Raw genomic sequence first — 18,613 nt, forward strand, 5'->3', positions numbered from 1 at the left:
TTTGCCTGCAACGCATGAGACCTGAGTTCGGTCCCTGGGTTGGAAAGATCCCCTGGGAGAAGAGAATGGCAACTCACTCCCATATTCTTGCCTGGAGAATTCCATGGAGAGAGGACCCTGGCAGGCTACAGTCCATGGGGTTGCAAAATCGGACAGTAGTAGTGACTACTGCTTTTACTTTGACCCATCCTGCAAGCAGCAGGGTGACTGCCTGTCCCACCCCACCAGCCACCTCTTCACTGGCCTCAAACCTTCTTCTTGGGGCCCTCGCACATGCTGGTCCTAGAACACTTTCCCTGCAGGTTCTTGGCAACATGGCATTACAAGGGCCTCCTGGATCTTCCACATTTCCCTGTTGGGGTGCTGTGTGGAGTTGGAAGTAACAATCCTTAGGTGGCACTTAACAGTCAGTCCCTTTCATCCCTCTTCCCCTGTGAGCGTCTCTTCCTCCCTAGAGTCCTTGGGTGGCCTTCAGAAGCTGGGGCAGGGCAGTATGGATGGAGGTGGCATGTAGAAGCATAGAAATAGGAGCTTTATTCTCTAATGTGCATCCAGCAAGTTCCTTACACAATCAAGGAAATGGTTTCTCTTTCGGCTACCTGACACTCTTTATCAAAAGAAAATCCGTCCTGCTTGGGCAGAAGCTGCCCTGAACAGCATTCTGGACCCAAAGCAAAGGGCTAGTGGGAAGAGGAGCAGACACATCCCTCAGAGCTCCCTCAGTGCCCAGGCACCTTCGGCCACTTGGGATAGCTGTGAGGGGGTGCAGCACAGAGCAGCATTCCCAGATGCCCACACACAGCTACACAGCCAGCCTGGCAAGACCTGGAGAAATGGGCGAATGGGGGGTGGCCAGGACCTGCTAGTCAGGGCGTCAGTGTTCAGCATCCATGGCATCCAAGTACTTGGCTTCAATGATTTGGGGCAGCACGTTGTAGCTGCGGGGAGGAGGACCAGGCAGGAAGATAAGCATTGGGGCAGGGAGGAGTAGGCAGAGAGCAGCCATTCCAGCCCACCCTCTCCCACCCTGCTGAGTCCTTTCTGCCGCTGTCCGCCCTCCGTACCGAATGGGGATCATGGCAATCATGATGAGGGGAAAGACCATCTTCATGTAGAGCAGTGGGCTCATGCCAAAGGCACAGAGCAGCAGCAGCTGCAGGACCTGCAGGCCTGTGAAGTAGTGGATCTTCCTCTGGGGCACCCTCCGGATGTAGTGGGTGGGTGGGTATGACGTCTGTGGGTGGCAGGGACCAGGTATGGGCAGGTCTGGAGCCAGGTCCCCCACCCCTACCCCCACTCTCAGGGCCACTCACCTGGTCCTTGAGCAGCAGCACCATGCGCTGAAACAGCTGGTTGCCGTCGATGGAGGTGAGCGCGAGGTAAAGGAAGAGGCCGTAGAGCACAGGCTTGGGGATCCACTGTAGTGGGAAGGGCAGCAGCAGGAGGGAGAAGCCCACCAGGATGCTGGCGCCCAGGGAGGTCAGCCGTGTCTCCTTCACGTTCACAATCCTATGAGGGTCCAGTGCATTGAGTCACTCTGGCCTGGTCCACGGGGCTGTGTCCATCCCAGGTCACATGTTTACCAGGCTCTGTCACTTCTGGGCCCTTGTCCCCCAAGCCAGTATCCCTCCTTAAGTCCCATGTGGCCCAGGGCTGCCCCCCACCTCAGGGCCCTCGTGACTCTGGCCTCACGTCTCGAGGGGCCCTCCTCACACTCACGTCTCGTAAATGTGCCCGTTCTCCACGTGCTCCTCCACCAAAGCCAGTGCTCGCACGTGCAGCAGGGAGTGGGGGTAGGCAGCGTGGATCCAGGGCAGCCCAAACAGAGACAGCCCAGTATTGATGATGGCGATGAGCAGGAGGTCCCAGTGGTAGGCAGTGCCCTTCACCAGCCTGCAGTGGGCGGGGTCACATATGGCCAGAGCCCTCTTGGCCCCTGGAAGGTTGGGCACATGCTCACCCCTCCATGCCCAGCCCTGCAAACCTGTTCTGTGGGGCGTTGGCCAAGGCAGCCACCAGGTTCTGCTCTATGAAGAAGAGCATGGAGAGGAGGAAGCCAAGGCCCATGGCGCTGCTGATGGCCACCAGGGATAGCGAGTGCATCTCGGCTATCTCGAACAGGCTGTTACTCGGGCTGTAGCGAAACTTGACCACTGCAGTAGGGTACAGGCCCCTGCTCAAGCTTGTATCCCCCACAGAGCAACCCACCCCATCCCACCCCACGGCTGGTCCTAACTTACTCTTAATCTCCTGGAAGCCGTAGGAAGAGATGAGAGAGAAGGTAAGCACCGAAATGGGCAAGGCACAGTCTGACAGGAGCTCACGCACATAGGGGTTCAGGTAGGGGCTACGGAGGCAGGTGAGTGTCAGTGTGGCCTAGGGGCTTGTGTTCCCCTCACCCGAGAGGGCACCCCTCACCTCTTCTTCAACTGGTAGAGGGTGTAGCTCAGCCAGAGCGTGCCCAGCATGATGAGAAGGCTGAGCACAGCCGTATCCCGAGCCAGGGGCTCGGGGTCCTGGCTGCCCGTTGAAGTTAGCTCTGGTGGACTGGTCAGAAAGCTGGTGTTGAGGGCAGTGTGGAGGCTACTGTTGAGGCCCAGCAGGCTCACCAAGGAGGGCTCATCTTTGAAGACTGCAGCGTCATGGCCATAGTAGTACTTCTGGAAGACTACGGGTACAGACCATCAGAATTCAGCCATCTGGGCTCTGGGAGCCTGGGCCTAGCAACTTCCTCCTGGATGTGGGCGGAAGGAGCCCTGAGGGGAGAAAGGGATTCTGGGCGGAAGAGGGGAGAGCTGGCCTTCTGTCAGCCAGGATTCCTCAACCTGCCTGTCTACCCACCACCCCACACCCTGCCCTTTGTCCATTTCTGACAGCAAATCCTGCCTGGCCCAGGGCCTCTGATCTTGCCTAAGACAGCTCTGTCACCTGCTAATTGCTGCGCTCTGTCAGTCGTGACTCCTGTAGCACCCTGGACTGGGGAAGCAGCCTTAGCTTGCATGCTTCTTGGCTGCCCTGCCACAGTCTACACCCCATCTCAACTCAGCTTCCCCTGCAGCAGGTAGCCACTGGCTGTATAATACTCACTTTTGACTGTGCCCTTGATAGCATCTAGGACGAACGTGATAGAAATGAACAAGGCAATGATCTCCTCTGTTGACCTGCCAGCAGAAGGTATGTCTCATAAGATGGGGTGAATCGTAGAGGGGGGTTTCCCCAAGCCTTGGCATGGCTCCTACCCTCCTGCATGAAGAGGGCCAGGGCCCCAGGCTTTCCCCTTGGGGTAGTGATATGGTAGGGGCACTGCATCTTATCTAGGGTTACAGGGCCTTGGAGGGTGGCATGGAAGCTGACCCACGTCCCTGGCCTTGGTCTCCCTCCTGCTTGAAAGTCCCAGGAGCTTAGGGAAGGCTCTGTTACCTCTTGAAAAGACTCATGACCAGGCTGAGATTGAAGAGGGCATAAAGCGTGAGGAAGAAACTGTTCCACAGGCCTGTCCACGCATAGAAGGTACTGAAGTCCAGATTATAGTCATCGCAGATGCCACGGATCACTGCGGGCAGCGGGACAGGAGTGAGCAGTCAGGGCCGGGTGGGGGCAGGGACCCCAAGACCCATCTCCCCGCTCTCGCCCCCGCTGCACCGTTGATGTAGAGGGCCAGGGGCGCGGTCGTCAGCAGCACCACCAGCGGCTGCCCAGAGAAGAGCGCATACAGGAGGCCTCCGATGCCCTGCCCGGCCACAGTCTTCTGCACGTCTGAGGAAGTGAGGGTCAGGGGGCACCATGGCCCTGGGCCCCCCAGCACTCCCCGCTAGCCTCCAACCCCTCACCGATGGCTCCATTTGTGTTCTCATCATTGAGGGACCCAAAAGCAATCGTGGGCAGAAGGCAGGCGAAGTAAAGGAACAGGGTGGTGGTGATGTATTTGCCCACAGCCTTGTTTTTCCCGATGATGCCTAGGAAAGGGAGACGGGATGGCGTGTACTGGGGACGCAGGCCAGGCCGGGGGCCTGAGCTACAGGCCAAGCTCTGAGAGGGTCATGGGACACTTACCGTCAGTGAAGTCCAGAGGGTACACGGGGAACCTGCGGGCGACGTCCTCCTGGATGCCCTTCCCCATGGGGAGAAAGTCCTTCTGCTGTGGGGGCTGGGAAAAGGACATGCCCATCAGCCCTGTGCCCTTGCCCCGGGCTGCCCGCCCAGGCCATGTCTGCCCTGCACCTGTGGGTGTCTGACGATGCAGATGGAGCTCATGCTGTAGTCCATGCTGAAACTCGGACAGTGGCTCATTACGGTGAGCAGCTGTCTCTGATGGACCAGGGCCTCTTTGAATTCCTCCTCTGTGCGGGTCTTCAGGAGCTTCTGGCGGAAGGTGATGTCTAACATCATGGTGGCAAATGTGCGCCCCACTTCAGTGGCGGTCTTGGTGCTTTTCTGGGGGTGGGGCGAGAGAGTCACATCTGTAGCCACTGCAGAGCAGAGGGCACCCTCCCCAGCCCTGGCCACTCTCTCTCCCCACGATCCAGGTGTAGTCCCCCAACATTCACACACAGTGGATCCTGCCACGGTTGCCACCAGGTCAGCAGATCACTAGACTACCACTGACCTAGTATTTTTCTTACAAACTCAGGTTAAATCTGCGTAATTGTGGATAATGAAATCCTGACGATGGAAAAAAACTGTTTGCTCAGCTTCTTTTCACCTGGGGCGTTTGCACTGTTTGCTGCTTTATCTGATTTCCAGAGGGGTTCCAGGCCACCTGGCCTTCCCCCCCTTGCCTGGCCAAGGTCAGCCCTGTCTGCGAGCTCCGTGTCCAGCCTCCACCACAGCAGCCTGTCTCACCGCGACAACTCTGGCCCCTGAGGCGGCGTCCTTCCCTCTGGGTTGCCCAAAGTTGCGTCCCAGGCCTGCACCTGCGGCGTGCCCACTGCTTTCTGGTAGCTTTAGAACAGGCCTGTTCTCCCGAGGCGGAGCCAGGTGTCAGGCTGGCTGAGCTTAAGGTGCCAGTCTAGCCACTCAGCCCTAGGGATTCTGCTCTTTCCAACTGTTGGCCACCTTGTCAGCTGTTACTCCTCTGACCCATGAGATGCCTGCTGCCCTAGATGCTCTTCCTCTGTTCCCAGCACAGTAACATCTAGAGAGATTCGCAGTGTGTCTGTGATCCCATTAGCACCCCTATGCATAGAGAAAGCCTGGGGAGGGGCCATCTGAAGGCATCTGAGGCAGGGGCAGAATCATCAAAAAGCCAATGGAAGCTTAAGCATTAAGGCCCTTCCCAAGCCTGGAGAGAGGGACCCTTGCCATTTTCTACTCAAGATTTTTAAATCCTCTCCCATAAAAGAAGATTCCCCAAATTGTATGTCTCAGCCCCTACAAAAGTGAGATAACCTACCCCTGGCCAGGGGGTAAACAGCCCAGGAAAAAGTGGGACTCTGGTCAACAAATCACAGTCAGCTGATTAGAAGAGTCAGCGTCCTGCAGGCCAAAGAAAGGCCCCTGGTTTGAACAGTAATACTTTTAACGAGTATCTCTCTTCAATCAGGAAGGAAATATAATCTTTTGGGCAACTTCTGGGGAAATCAGGGCTTGATGAGGACCTAGCAAGTATTCTTCAGATAAACCCAGGGATGAACAGATAGGGTGAGAATGTAGCCGTAGGAGGCCAATTCTGTAGGCCTCCTGCACTGGGAGAGATGCCCCCAGGGAGAGGGTAGGGTAACCTGGTACCCTCTTTTCCAGGAAACAGCCACCCGAAACCCCTCCTCACCATCTTGGGTGGGGCCAGCACCAGGATGACAAACCGCACCTCACAGGAATTCTCCCCCCAGTTCTGTGGGCGGTCCAGGCGGCTGATGCACACGTGTCGCCTCAGCAGGGCCTTGGAGGTGCAGCTGGGGGGGCAGGGAGGGCACACGGCACATGGCTGCCATCCTTGGGAGCTGGGGCTCCACCCCCGCCACCCAGAACTCCCAACTATGACCCCAGTGACCTCTGTTGAGGAAAAAAGACCAGATGGGATGAATTCCTCACTCTCCCCCGAGACTGAGCAGGCCAGCCTCCACTACAGGATGCCTGTCTCTAAGGTGACGTGGGGAGGCCACCATGGTGGCCTGGCAACTCACAGGATGCAGATCCATGACTGCTGGTATTGTACCCCCGTTACTGTGGCAGTGACCCCTTGGATGGTGTCCGACAGCAGGTGAACTGCTAACAAAGTGGAGAGTCAGATGGTCTACCTCCCTGACCTCCTGCCCAGGCCAAGAGACACCCCTTACCTTTGCCCTCCATGGGAGCCCCTGCGTCAGTGAAGAGCATGGCCGTGAGCAGGTCCAGGTTGCAATCTGGCTCCGTGTTGTAGGGGTCTTGGGCTAAGCGGGACAGCATAGCCCGCAGCACGTCATCCAGGGAGGTGGCCGTTTCATCCAGGATGATTCTGGCCCGTGCCAGGAAGCCATCTAAGTCCCGGTGTGCACGGATCTCTTCCTCAAAGTTCTTTAACTTCAGGTACTGTGGGGACCCCATGCACAGAACCAGACAGGCCCATTAATAAGACCCTCTGTCCTTGCCTGGACCCCTCCATTGTGACAGTCCCTGGCTGACACCCCCTTCCCAGAGAGAAGGCCAGTGTGGTCGGCCCCAGGCTAATAACGAGCTCTCTCAGGGAAGCGACCACCTCCACCCCCAGCTGGCGGCCTGGAACCAAATGTTTCCCATCCAGCCAATGGGCCGCTCACCTTGCGGGAGGTGTGTAGGAGCCCATAGCCGCCAGGTGATTCACTGTCTGCTAGAGGAAAGCAGGAGGGCTCAGGGTGCTGCCCCAGCCCTTTAGGTCTCCTTGGTGAAGTGGGCCGTATCTGTTCAGTCCCCAGTCCCGTGCATGCCCCCCCCCAACCTGTCCCTGCCACAACCCCCATACCAGACTGGGTAGGCTGCACCTCGAGGTTGACGTTGACAAAAAAGCGGATGCTTTCGCCAGACACAATGGAGGAGTTGACCGTGTCGAAGGCCTCATCCCTCAGGCTCTCCTCACGGGTTTCAGAGGCATCATCTGTGTCACACTTGAGGTAGCCTGGAGCCCCAACCACCACCAAGAGAGACCCCCCCCAAGAGGGCCTGGCTGTCAGTGCTACACATGGGAGAGAGGGACTCCGAGCCAAAGGAGCAGGGCCCCTGGGCTGTTCTACGGGGCGCAGTCTTGGTGAGTGGTGAGGGCGGCCTCTAGCGGCCGGGAAGGAAGCCTTGGCTCAGGTAGGCCCAATATCTGGTCCTGGCCCAGCCCTGAGCATAGCAGCCAGCTGGCACCCCCTACCCAACAGTTTTCTCCAGCATTCTTCAGCTGTGGGAACCATGTACGGTTCTGTGCCATGCATATCCTTTAGCTAGAGAAAGACATGTCCGTTCCACAAACATTGGGCCAGGTACATGGTACAATGACACGGTTGAGACTGCCTGGCCACTGCCTTCCCAGAACCTCCAGGCTGTGGGACCTGGACCTGCCTGGCTCCCCAGGGAGGAGGGAGCTGTCTGGCTTCTGGGGAGGGTTGCTCCCTCCTTCCAACCCAACGGAAGCCAGAGCCCTGCAGTATCCATGCCTCATTGGCACAGGAGGGTGTGGGGGGCAAAGCATTAAGGCTGAGAAGGCTTAGTCTGACATCAGACAAGGCCCAGGCAGCAGGAGAGCCAGAGAAATAGAGCCAGGGACAGACAGGGGACAGGACCCCAGAAGGAGGCCTCATCTCAGGCCTTGGGACCCCAGAGCACAGAGCCTGCTGCCCTTTCTTTTGGTCTGCCTCTCAGTTCCTGCAACTGCTCCCCAGCACAGGCTCCCTCCTACAGGAAGCTGCCTGGCTGACATGCTGCTCTGAGCCCTGCTGGGGCTTCTCACTGCCTCTGAGCCAGCCTTGCTGCTTCAGTCCAGATCCCTGGTCCCTCAGGCCCAGTGCCATCCCCACCTCAATCTCTTACTCTTCAGGCCAGGTGGCCAGCACCCCAGGCAGGCTAATTCCTGTCCTGCAAGCTGAGGGCTTCCCTCCCTGGAGGGCCTTCTTCAAGGCTCAACAGAACCTTCCTCCTCTGGCAAGTCCACCGAGGGCCCTCCCTGCCTTACTCTTGGCCTATCTGGCCCCTCTTCCTCACTATGTCCTGTGGGTCCCCTGTGGTCCACCACTTGTGATTCTCCTGGGGCCCTTGTAGGTCAGATCCCACAAACACCTAAAAACACCCATGGAGGGACAGGGACGGGTCAGTAGCACGCCTCCACCTGCCAGGCAGTGACTCACCCTGACTCACTTCCACTCTAGTCTGCTGGTTTCCTCTTTACATCCCAGGCCCTGTTCCCCCAATATCCTGTGCTCAGCCTGGGCTTTTTCTGGGTAGGAAGCACTAGACCTCCCCTACCAACACCCTCATGGACTGGTGACCCCTAAGCTCCAGGTCTGCACTGCACCCAGAGCCCAGAGAAGAACTAAAGTCAAAAGACATCCTTCCCCTACGTGTCATGGAGCTCATGTCCATGAAAAACACTTTCCTCCCCAGTTCTAGACCTGCTCTGCTTAGATTGCTTGGTTTCCCAGCCCCAACCTGTCCCAGCCTCTACCACCCCCACCAGCACTGTCTATTCCCCAAATGTCCCTCACACTGCCCCACTTCTCCCCTATCCTGAGCTCAACCTAGGTCCTACCCAATAGACACCACCAATTCACTGCAAGGCTCCTGGGACTTGCCCACCAGCAGCCTGGCACATGGCGTCATCATGCCTTGGGAACCCTATGTAGAGCACACTGCCGCTCTGTCCAGGCACTGTCTCACTAAACGATCGTCAGGCCGCTTCCTGAATCTGGGCACAGGAGCATGTAGCCACCCCAGAGAATGGGGAGGGAGAGAGCTAGGCTGGTGCAAGCAGGGAAAATTGAGGTGCAGAGACTGCAATTTAGAGGGACAGTGGCAGCCCCTCCCTCACAGGGCTGGGCAGGATCTTAGGAATGTGGGCATATACAACATTTGGCCTAAAACCGGGTCAGATAACCAAAGCATTGTTAACAGCAAACCATGACATATCAGATGGTCCACATAGCCCAGGATGGGGAGCAGCTCGCTACCCCAGGACCCCCAGAGACCTGCCAGTGTCCAGGGCAGTGTCAGCTGCCTCTCTGACCACACCACAACCTCCTGGAGGTAGAATCCAAAGGCATCCCAGCACCAGCAGAGGACCATGATTACCCAGGTGGATGGACTAGGTCCCCTAAAGCCTTTTGACCAAGAAGCTCTCTACACATACCCACACCCGAAAGGCACACACCTGCATCCTCAAAGTATCCATTCTGCGACATGACAGAAGAGTTTTCTGTAAGGCAAACCAAAGAATTGTCAGCAGCTCCATGTGTCAGTTCTGGACAGCCTCTCCTCCATATCTGCTGCCCACCCCTCACCAACCCCTGCGAGTCTTTCTTACCCTTCCCAGAGCCCCTGGGAGAAAAAGGAGCAGGGGCCAGCACTAGACAGGGGCCCCTTGAGGAGCTAGAGGAAGCCACTTCCTGTTATTCTTCAACCCATCTGCTAGGGGCTTGTCCAGGTGGGAAAGGAGGGAGGCGGGGAGATGTTCTCAGCATGTTTTCTCCAGGAATAATTAACAGTACCCCGTGAAGGAAGGAAGGATACGCTAGTTGTAGAAATCTGGAGGGAGGAGACCTGTCTGGCCACCTTCCCTGCAGAAGACAGCCTCCCTCTGTCAAGCCTTCGCTGCAAAGTCCAGAAACTGGGCTGAGGCTCTTCTTCCAGCACATCTCTTCGGCTCTCATTGTCATGTCGGTCCCTGGCGCCATCAAGACCCATCACACGTGCAGTGGCCCCTAACCTCCCGCGCCCGGGGTCACACGGGGTGACCTGGGGCAACGGCCTCCTTCCCTCAGCGCCACCCACTTTCCGGGCCTCCTGGGAGGCGGAGCCGTTGGTCCTCTTGGGAGATGGCGCGGGGGCGGGGGTGGGGTGAAGTGGGGCGTGCGCGCTCTTTGCGCCGGGCCCCCGGATGGATGCTCCACGCTGTTTGTGTTGCTCTGTTCAAGGAAGGAAGCGACAGAAGCGGCCGCGTGCACGAGAGGAAAGAGCCTCAGACTCGGAGACCGTGGGGGTCGGGGGGAGGGGTCGTGCAGAATGCGGACCGTCTCCCGGGGCAGGAGCCCGGGCGGCATGCAGAAGGGAGGCGCGGGGGCAGTAAACGTAGCAGCAGAGGCGCGGGATGGACACAGGAAGAGGGTGACGAGGCTATGGAAGGGTGGGGATGGTGCACAGCCTACTCCCATGCCGCACGATTCAAGTGCACGTGAACAGTACACCCCCGTGCTGGCCCTCAGGCGTCAGAGCGGCGACCGAGAGACTGCCGTGGCCGCACAGGGGACACAGTCAGAGGCCCAGGGACCCCTAAGAGTGGGCAGGCTGCCGCGCAGCGCCGAAGGCGTCGGGTAGAACGTAAAATGAGGCTTTCCGAGGGGGTGACGCCCGCCTGCGAAGACCCTGGAGCTCGAGGTGCTGGGGACCCCACAACTCCGCCCCGCTATTTGCAAGACTTCCACCCTTCCCCCAGCTATCTCGTAAGTTCAAACACTGTTGTTTTAAAACGGCGTTAAGTCAAGCGCGCAGTGCCCACGAAGCCGTCCTGTGCTTCCCCAACCACCCGTGTACCCACCTGGACTTCCACTTCCTAGAGGCCGAACTCACCCCGGGCACCACCGCCCCGGCTGGGAAGCCCCCAAGACCCTCTCGCCCACTACGCCGGGGGCCGTGTTAGGCCGACGGCGTCCGCGTTCCTCCCAGCGCCTCGACGGCTCCGCTTCCCAGCCCAGCACGGCTCTGCGACGGAGGCTGGACGGCCTTCCCGCCGCGGGCACCGGCCTCATGGCTGGAGATGGAACGCGCACCTGGTGCCCGCGGCCACGGCCCAGCGGTCAGACGCAGAACCGCTGCACACCCGCGCGCACGCCCCGGGTCCTAACCCGGGGCTTCGGGACGCTTCGGGACCCCTACCTCGCAGTCTCCTACAGGCCGGCGGCGGGAGCCGGCGACACACCCCTGGGCCGCGCCTGGGTCCTAATGCCGCGCCGACGGTCCTCCCTGGAGCCGGAGGCCGTGCGGCGCGGACCAGGGTCCCGCCCGCCCGCCCCGCGCCCTCACCCGTACTCCTTTTCACCCCGGGCGGGTTGCTCCCGGGAGCCCGCGGCCACTTAGAATGCGTAGACTGGGCTTCTTCGGGCCCTTGCGCCCGCCCAGGTGTCGCCCGGTTAGGGGCTGAGCAGGGCTGCGAAGTTTCTGCGAAGAAGCACGGTGAGCTGCGAACCCCTCGGAGTTGAGATGGTGCGGCGGGTCCCTGTGGGGCCTCCCTCGTCTTGACTTTAAGTACTAGGCCAGTCCCCTCCTCTCGGCAGGGGGCCTCCGCTGGGCCCAGCCCACCCGGGCCCCGCCCCCTCCATTCACCCTGGCTTCTCAGGCAGCAAATCCTCTTACTCCTCCTCCAGGAAGCGCACCTCGACTTTCTACACCGGCCGGTGCGCGTTCTCTGGGCTACGCCCTGGCCGGCGGAGCCCGCCGCCCTCCCGACTCGGCGGCGTCGGGTTTGCTGGCAAAGCCCTTCACGGTTTCGCTCCTGGTCTCGTTGAGTCCTCGGCTCTCTCTTTGGTCAAGGTCTTGACTTGCAGCTTTTTTCCTTCCCAAGATGGCCCCGCCGCCCGGTTTTCTTTCCCAGACACGAGGCAGCTCAGCCCTGGGACGCGCCTTCTCCGGCGCCTGGTCCTCCTTGAGTAGTAGGTGGGGGAGGTAGGATGCGCGCGCGTGCTTGTGCAGGGAGGCGGTGGTACGCGCGGCCAGGCAAATCCAACCCTTCCGATGAACTCTTGGTCTGACCTTCCGCGGCTTCTCATCAAATGATTCTACAGCTCTCGGGCCCCGGATTGACCCAGGAACTCTCCCCACAACGAAGTGCTAAACCCCCATCCCCTCCACACTGGCTGCCAGCCCGAGGAAGAGCCGCGATTTCCCCTTCTCACCTCCTGCTGGCACGGAGTTCAGCCTCTGTCTCCCAGACGTTGGAAGAGGGCGGGCGAAGCAAGCAGAAAGTGACCCCACTTCTACCAGGGGGCTTCCCTGTGGCCCCCAAGGGTTCCTGGTGCGTTGGAGAAGCCCCATGCATGGATTGGGTGAGGCTAACCTCGTTTCCCCTCCCAGCGAGGTAAGAGAGCATCAGGAGCAAAGCTATGAGGTTGCCCCCCTTGGCAGATGAAGGCCTGGGGATCAGGATGGCCCTGAGCACCCTGCTCTCCACTACTGAAGAAGATGCTCAGACCGTGCCTGGCTCGGGGTTGGCCACGTGCTTCTCTGGTTGTGGTGAGCAGCCTAGGCAGAGACTCGAGATCATCTCTGCTCTGGGGTACCTTCTCCACACAGCCATGGGACTTTCTCTAGATGCCCTTTAGCTATACTCCAGCCCCACGGCACAGACTCCTCCAGCCCCAGGAGTAGGGGATGGAGATTTGAGGGGGGCTGACAACAGGCAGGCTGACTGTCAGGGAGGAGAGCTCCATGTGGGAGGTGCAGGGGCTGGACCCCTGAAAAGCCACTCGTTGTGCCCTCAGCCCCTCTCAGCTCAGAATGCCTAGGCTTCTATATCTACCTCTCCGTGTCACCAGCCGCTCCCAAACACCTGGACCTTCCAACCCAGCTGTTCCAGGAGGCAAACTTAGAATGTAGGGGCCACCTCTCATCCCCTCCTGCAGCCTCCTCCCTCATCTGCGGCCTCACCACTGAGATCACTGAGGAAACAGGAGCCCCTGGTCAATATCTCCCCCAGGGGCCTATGGACCAGACTCACAGAAACTGACCCAGACCCCTTCTGACCCCTTCTCTACCACAGCCTCCTGTGCTCTGCCCTTGTGGTTTCCATTCCCCCGTTGTCCTGGAGAGAGTCGCTGGCTCCCCTACACCCCTGCTGCAGAGCAAGAAGCTGTTTCCTTTAGTCTTCCCAGCCGCCTCCTGTCCACTGTGGATCAGAGGCTGAGATGCCTCAGGTCTCCCCCGTCTCCTCTCCCCTCACCTCCACACCTCTGTGCCCCATTGGGTCCTTACACAGGTAGTTTAGGGACTCAGACGTAAACACACACATTCCTTCTCATTCCCATCCTCGAGATCTCAGACTTTACTGGGCTGTGGACACAACCTTGAGTTCTGAGTTCCACAAGGCGCTTAATGGCTTTCTGAAGTATTTCAACTGAGTTTTCTCCTTTAGCCACTATAATTTTTTTAAATTTATTTTTGGCTGCGCTGGGTCTTCCTTGCTGTGCGGGTTTTTCTCTAGTTGTAGAGAGTGGGGGCTACTCTCCAGCTGTGGTGCACAGGCTTCTCATTGTCGTGACTTCTTGTTGCGGAGCACAAGCTCTAGGGTGTGTGGGCTTCAGTAGTTGTGGCACTTGGGCTTACTTGCTCCGTGGCATGTGGGATCTTCTCAGATCAGAGATTGAACCCATGTCTCCTGCATTGGCAGGCAGATTCTTTACCACTGAGTAACTAGGTAATCCCTTCTCTCCTCACCTCCTCGGACCTAAGAGTGTTGGCCAGCTCTGGATCTTCCCCTGGATCCATGATGCCTGTTACTGAGCTCCTGGCTTGAACATGACATAGCCTATTTACCCTCTGTCCCCAACCTGGATGACAAATTGGGAATTCAAATGAAATTCAGGCAAAATAGAGCTCCTGAGTCCACTATTCACCACCATCTACCTGGCTGCCCTGGACCCAACTCATCCACAGATCCATGAGTAAGTTCTGTTAGGTTTACCTTCAAAATAGAGCTCAGTTCTGCGTTTGCACATCATCCTTCATCTGGCCCTCTGACTTGCCCCCACCCACCATCCATTCTCTGCCTCCAATGGCTTCTCATGGCATTTAGGAAATAAATAAAAGCAAACACTCTGCTATGGCCCAGGGGAACAGGGGTGCGGGTTAGGGAGTGCTGTACAAGCTGGCACCTGCCTGTTTCCTATCTCATCCCAGACTCCTGCTCTCAGTTCAGTTCAGTTCAGTCGCTCGGTCGTGTTTGACGACCCCATGGACTGCAGCACACCAGGCTTCCCTGTCCATGACCAACTCCCAGGGCTTGCTCAAACTCATGTCCGTCGAGTCAGTGATGCCATCCAACCATCTCATTCTCTGTCGTCCCCTTCTCCTCCTCTCAGGAGGGCCCTGTTCCAGCCACGTGGCTGCCAACAATTCCTCCAACACAACTGGCCCCTACCTGCCTCCAGGCCTGGAGAGTCTGAGTGTCTGGAAGATGTGTCGTGTCCACCGCTCTTATCATGGTTCCTCCTTCAGCTCACATCATCTAAAGTTCATTCCTGTTTCCTTCCACCACAGATCCTTATGACCCCTAACTGTAGCACACGCTTCTTTATTCTTCTTACTTTGCTGCCTGGTCCATCTTCCAGGTTAGATTGTGATCTCCTTGAGAGCAGTTGTATGGTAATCTTTCATCAGCAAAACACTGGTGTAGTAGATGCTCAATAAACACATGACATATTGAACACATGACCAACACCTGGATCCATATACAGTTCCTGGAAATTTTCAAGCCATGAAGCCCCCAGATGACCTCTTTAGCCTTCATCCTCTACTCCCACTCACATTTTCCAGCCAGATATTCCTGACTCCCTCTTCCTCCTTCCTGTAACTTGGACTCTTTAGATGTCACCAGGTCCTTGTTTTTCTACTTCCAGTCTGCCCTGTCCCACTGCCCTCACCTTCCTTGAACCCTTGGCAAGCATGGCTTCCCATACCTACAGCCTCAGGCTTTCCCTGGAGTCACAAGCCTCTTGGGGCTCCTTGCTGCCCAGGGCAGGCAGCCTTGACCAGCATTCCCAGCCCCTCACAGCCCTTCTCTCAGCTGTGGCTGCACCACCTCCTCACTGTTCCTGGGAGGAGAGACGCTGCTCCCACACAAACCCTCCAGTGGTGCTGGAGGGGCTGAGGGAGAGACTAGGGCCTCCCTGCTCTCCTGGGGGACCTCTGCAGGCCCCTGGGTAGGTGAGAGGAAGACCCTTGGTGCTCAAAGAACATAGCTTGATGCCTTTTTCCTCTACTGAGGGAGTTGCCATCTACCTCAGGAAGATTCAAGTTCCTATAAGGGCAGCCAGGAAGGCAAGGAGCTCTGTGGAGGGCCAGAAGAACCTGTTCCCCTCAGGACAACATTCCTCTGTGCCCTTGCCATCCCGCTCCCCCATACTCGAGAGTCAGAATCTAGTGCCATTCAGCAGGCTGTTGAGCAGGAAGGTTCCAGAGCTGCCCCATTGCCTTCATGCCTTCTGACCTTGGTTCCAGTTCTGCAGCCCAGCTTCTCAGCCAAAAAACTCCTAGCAGACAGATACCACTTCTCCTCCTCCTTCTCCAGGGGTCCAGGAATCTGTATTCCCAGCAGAGCTGGGCCCCCAAATTCCCCACTCTCATCTACCCTCAGGCCCCACCTCATTTGGACCCTATCACCAGCCACCTAAGTCCTTCCAGGTGGCCTGTCACCCTTCTGGCCATCACTGCCCTCCTTAGCCTTTATGTGTACCCCACGTCCTCCTTATCCATGGTTCTCATTCTCTTTGACCCCCTGTGTCAAGGAGCTGCCCAACGTTCTGCTTCAAGCTCATCATTCAGGGCTGACACTGCCTGTGGCACCACTTCGGCTGCCTTTCAAGTGACCTACAGCTCCTGGTAGGAAGCGCCTCTAAGGAAGCTGGATGCGTCGAAAAGTGAGTGGGGAAGGCACAGGACAGAACCCTTGGGCAAGATGTCCAGCCTCTTCGTGTCTCTGACCCTTTTTACCTATAAAAGAGGTTGAAATTGAATCTTTTTAAAATTAATTTTTATTGGAGTATGGTTGACTTACAATGTTGTTAGTTTCTGCTGCACAGCAAAGTGAATCAGTTTTATGTATATATAGACCCACTCTGTTTCAGATTCTCTTCCTATTATAGGTCATTACAGAGTATTCGTGCTTAGTCATGTCCAACTCGCTGCAACCGCATGACTGAAGCCTGATGGGCTCCCCTGTACATGACGTTTCCCAGGCAAGAATACTGGAGTGCATTTCCTTCTCTAGGGGAATCTTCCCTACCCAGGGATCAAATCCATGTCTCCTGAATTGGCAGGCAGATACTTTACTACTGAGCCACTTTGGAAGCCCAGATTTTTATTAGTTATCTAGAAACTGCATCTTTTTAGTAGAAAATTCCATGAATTTTTGGTTATCAAACCATCTTTTCTCTTCCTGTTGTCTTTATTTTGCTATTATTTGTACATTCACCCAGGCATGAAATTTCAGAGTAAAGATGTAAAGGTCTTAAAAATTTGAAGCTATGAAGGAAAAAAGTTAAACTTCTTTACTGGTATGGGAAAAACAGTAGTGATGGTAGGATGTAAATACAGTTAACTTTATTTGGTTAGCTTTTTTTTTCAGATTTATTATTATTTATCAGTTTGATGTAAAATTTGTTGACCTTGATACAATTTTTTAACCTAGTCATTTTGGCTCATTAGTTTAGCCATGTAAAGTCCTGGGCAAAACAGGAATAATTTGTGGATAAACAAATTTATTTTTTCTTCAGATTTTTGGAGAATGAAACAAAAAAGTTTTGGAGTTGTTTCAGAAAGTTGGGGTTTTTTCCACTTTGGCTTTTTCCACTTCTACCTTAAGATCATCCCCTTGGCTCTTGTCTCATTAGTCATCTCATTTGTCAACCGTTCCTTCAGAATCACTCTCTAGTTGGTCTACTTCTTACCCCACCAATGAGTCGCATTACAGTCTACATGATCTTTCTTTTTTCTTTTTTTGGTCGAATCAGTTCCCTGGCCAGGAATTGAGCCTGGGCCATGGCAGTGGAAGTGCAGAATCCTGTCTTTTAATTAAGGAGAGAAAAAAAAATGTTATCAAACAGGTTCCCATGGAATACTGATGTCCCTAGGTATCCAGAGGCAGTAGAGAGCCTTTTCTCCATCTTCGGGGTCGGCGGGGGGGGGGGGGGGGGGGGGGGGAGGTGCTGGCACGCAAATATCTTAGTGAATAGATGTTTTCAAATGTCTTTTAGTTTTAAAAAACGTTGTAAACGTCACTACTTTTAATCAAGATTAAAAGTCACTACTACCAATCACCACCACAGCAACAAACAACTGTTTGCTATCACTTGTACTAGAAAAGACTAGCAGAAAGCAAAAAATTTTAAATCAAATAGATATCTGATTTTAACAGAAAAGCTCAGAAATAGCCTGCAGCTGGATGTGCAGTGCTGATGCTGCACTGCACATCCAAAGAAGGGGAGCAAACCCTTCTTTGGGGAATCCAGCTCCCAAATGATGTTGGGGGCCCTCATACGTGTGCAGTGACCCTTGGCCAGGCCCATCAGTGACTCCTGACCACTGACTGATTCAGGGATGAGAATATGACCCCAGATTTTGGGGTTGCCTCTGGAGAGGGAGGCTGGGTCTTGCCTTAGGGTGTTGAGCTTGTTAGTGGCATAGAGGAAGCTTACTGCCAGCAGAGAAATCACTAAAGATGGAAAGGACTCTGATGATATGAGACCAGCTGAACTTGAAGCTGGTACTACCCTGGACTCCTCATAGAGCAAGAAAGCCATTCCATCATGAACTGGCAGTAGGGTCATAGTGAGATTTTCTTTGGGCTGTTCCCTAGATTATATGACAGAAATGAATACATCAGCATTCCTCTGTGCTCCTCACAGTGATTTTTTAGCAGCTCCACCTTCTGCTCCAAACCACTTTCCACACGTCTGTCCCACCATGACGCCCTGATTCTGGGACTCTGGCTTGGTCAAGCATGCCCCTAGGGTTCAGTTCAGTAGCCACTTTCATCCCTGCTGTGGAGCCCTGGTGGGAAAGGCCCCCTTCTCCATCCTTGGACATCTGAGTCCTCCTGGTCTTCAGAAGATCATCCAGCCCTGGAGCTGTTCACCATTTACTGTCTGCCTCTCCTCCCTGACAGTTCTCTGCGGATAATCCCCACACCCTGGTGGTTTTGGGGAAGTGCAAGCACAGGAGCTCCATCAAGGTTCAAGCCCTGTAGGATGGGGCATGGGGGAAAGAGGTGGGTGTGTTGAGAGGCTCTGGATAAGCAGGTTGTGAGGAGGGTGATAACCATACTGTGGCCAAGACCCCTCCCCCAATTCTCTTCGTCCCTTGCAGGCAGTTTTGCCTTTGGTTTGTACATGACTGATTGATCACGTCAAGCCTCCAAACCCAAGACCGCCTTCCCAACCTTAATTTGAGGGAGGCTGTGGTACTCCGCCCCTTGAGTCAGCGCCCAGATCCTCCCAATGGGACACTTCTTTGTCCAGAGGCCTCTGCGTTGAAGGTGGTATAGGAAGGAAGCAGGGTCTCTGTGGACGTTGGTGGTGACCCCTCCTAGTTAGCCTTTTTCCCCCCAAAATGATGGAAGCCCCTTATCCCAGCCTGGGTAGATAGATACAGGATGTGAGCGAGCCTCCAGGCCACAGTGCACCACCTGCAGCGGGAAGCACGCTGTCATCGTGCCTTTCCCTAAGAGCTCCGGGGGCTCTGCCAACCTCTTGCTTGGACC

General features: G+C 56.0%; 1 protein-coding gene across 15 annotated transcripts; it reads right to left on the bottom strand.

Annotated features, from left to right (window-relative positions):
• Positions 1-513: 513 nt before the first annotated feature.
• Positions 514-11,377, bottom strand: SLC4A11 (solute carrier family 4 member 11). Of its 15 annotated transcripts, none has more exons than XM_044927872.2 (20): positions 10,682-10,807; positions 9,299-9,343; positions 6,917-7,069; positions 6,735-6,784; positions 6,276-6,507; positions 6,123-6,207; positions 5,768-5,891; positions 4,222-4,434; positions 4,054-4,147; positions 3,831-3,956; positions 3,643-3,756; positions 3,421-3,553; positions 3,088-3,161; positions 2,419-2,668; positions 2,241-2,347; positions 1,985-2,153; positions 1,720-1,893; positions 1,314-1,509; positions 1,065-1,234; positions 514-938 (listed from the first exon to the last, which is right to left on the bottom strand). In XM_044927872.2, the coding sequence occupies exons 2-20, from the start codon at positions 9,327-9,329 to the stop codon at positions 875-877; spliced, it is 2,559 nt and encodes an 852-aa protein (XP_044783807.1). In that variant the 5' UTR covers positions 9,330-9,343; positions 10,682-10,807; the 3' UTR covers positions 514-874. The 15 variants fall into 15 exon arrangements, with proteins under 15 accessions (XP_044783807.1, XP_044783802.1, XP_025119762.1 ...); XM_044927867.2 differs by lacking the exon at positions 10,682-10,807 and adding an exon at positions 9,636-9,848 and having other exon boundaries at positions 6,917-7,048; XM_025263977.3 differs by lacking the exon at positions 10,682-10,807 and adding an exon at positions 9,636-9,848 and having other exon boundaries at positions 6,123-6,204; positions 6,735-6,781.
• Positions 11,378-18,613: the final 7,236 nt, after the last annotated feature.

This window comes from Bubalus bubalis, chromosome 14, assembly GCF_019923935.1.
Source record: "Bubalus bubalis isolate 160015118507 breed Murrah chromosome 14, NDDB_SH_1, whole genome shotgun sequence".
Classification (NCBI taxonomy): domain Eukaryota; kingdom Metazoa; phylum Chordata; class Mammalia; order Artiodactyla; family Bovidae; genus Bubalus; species Bubalus bubalis.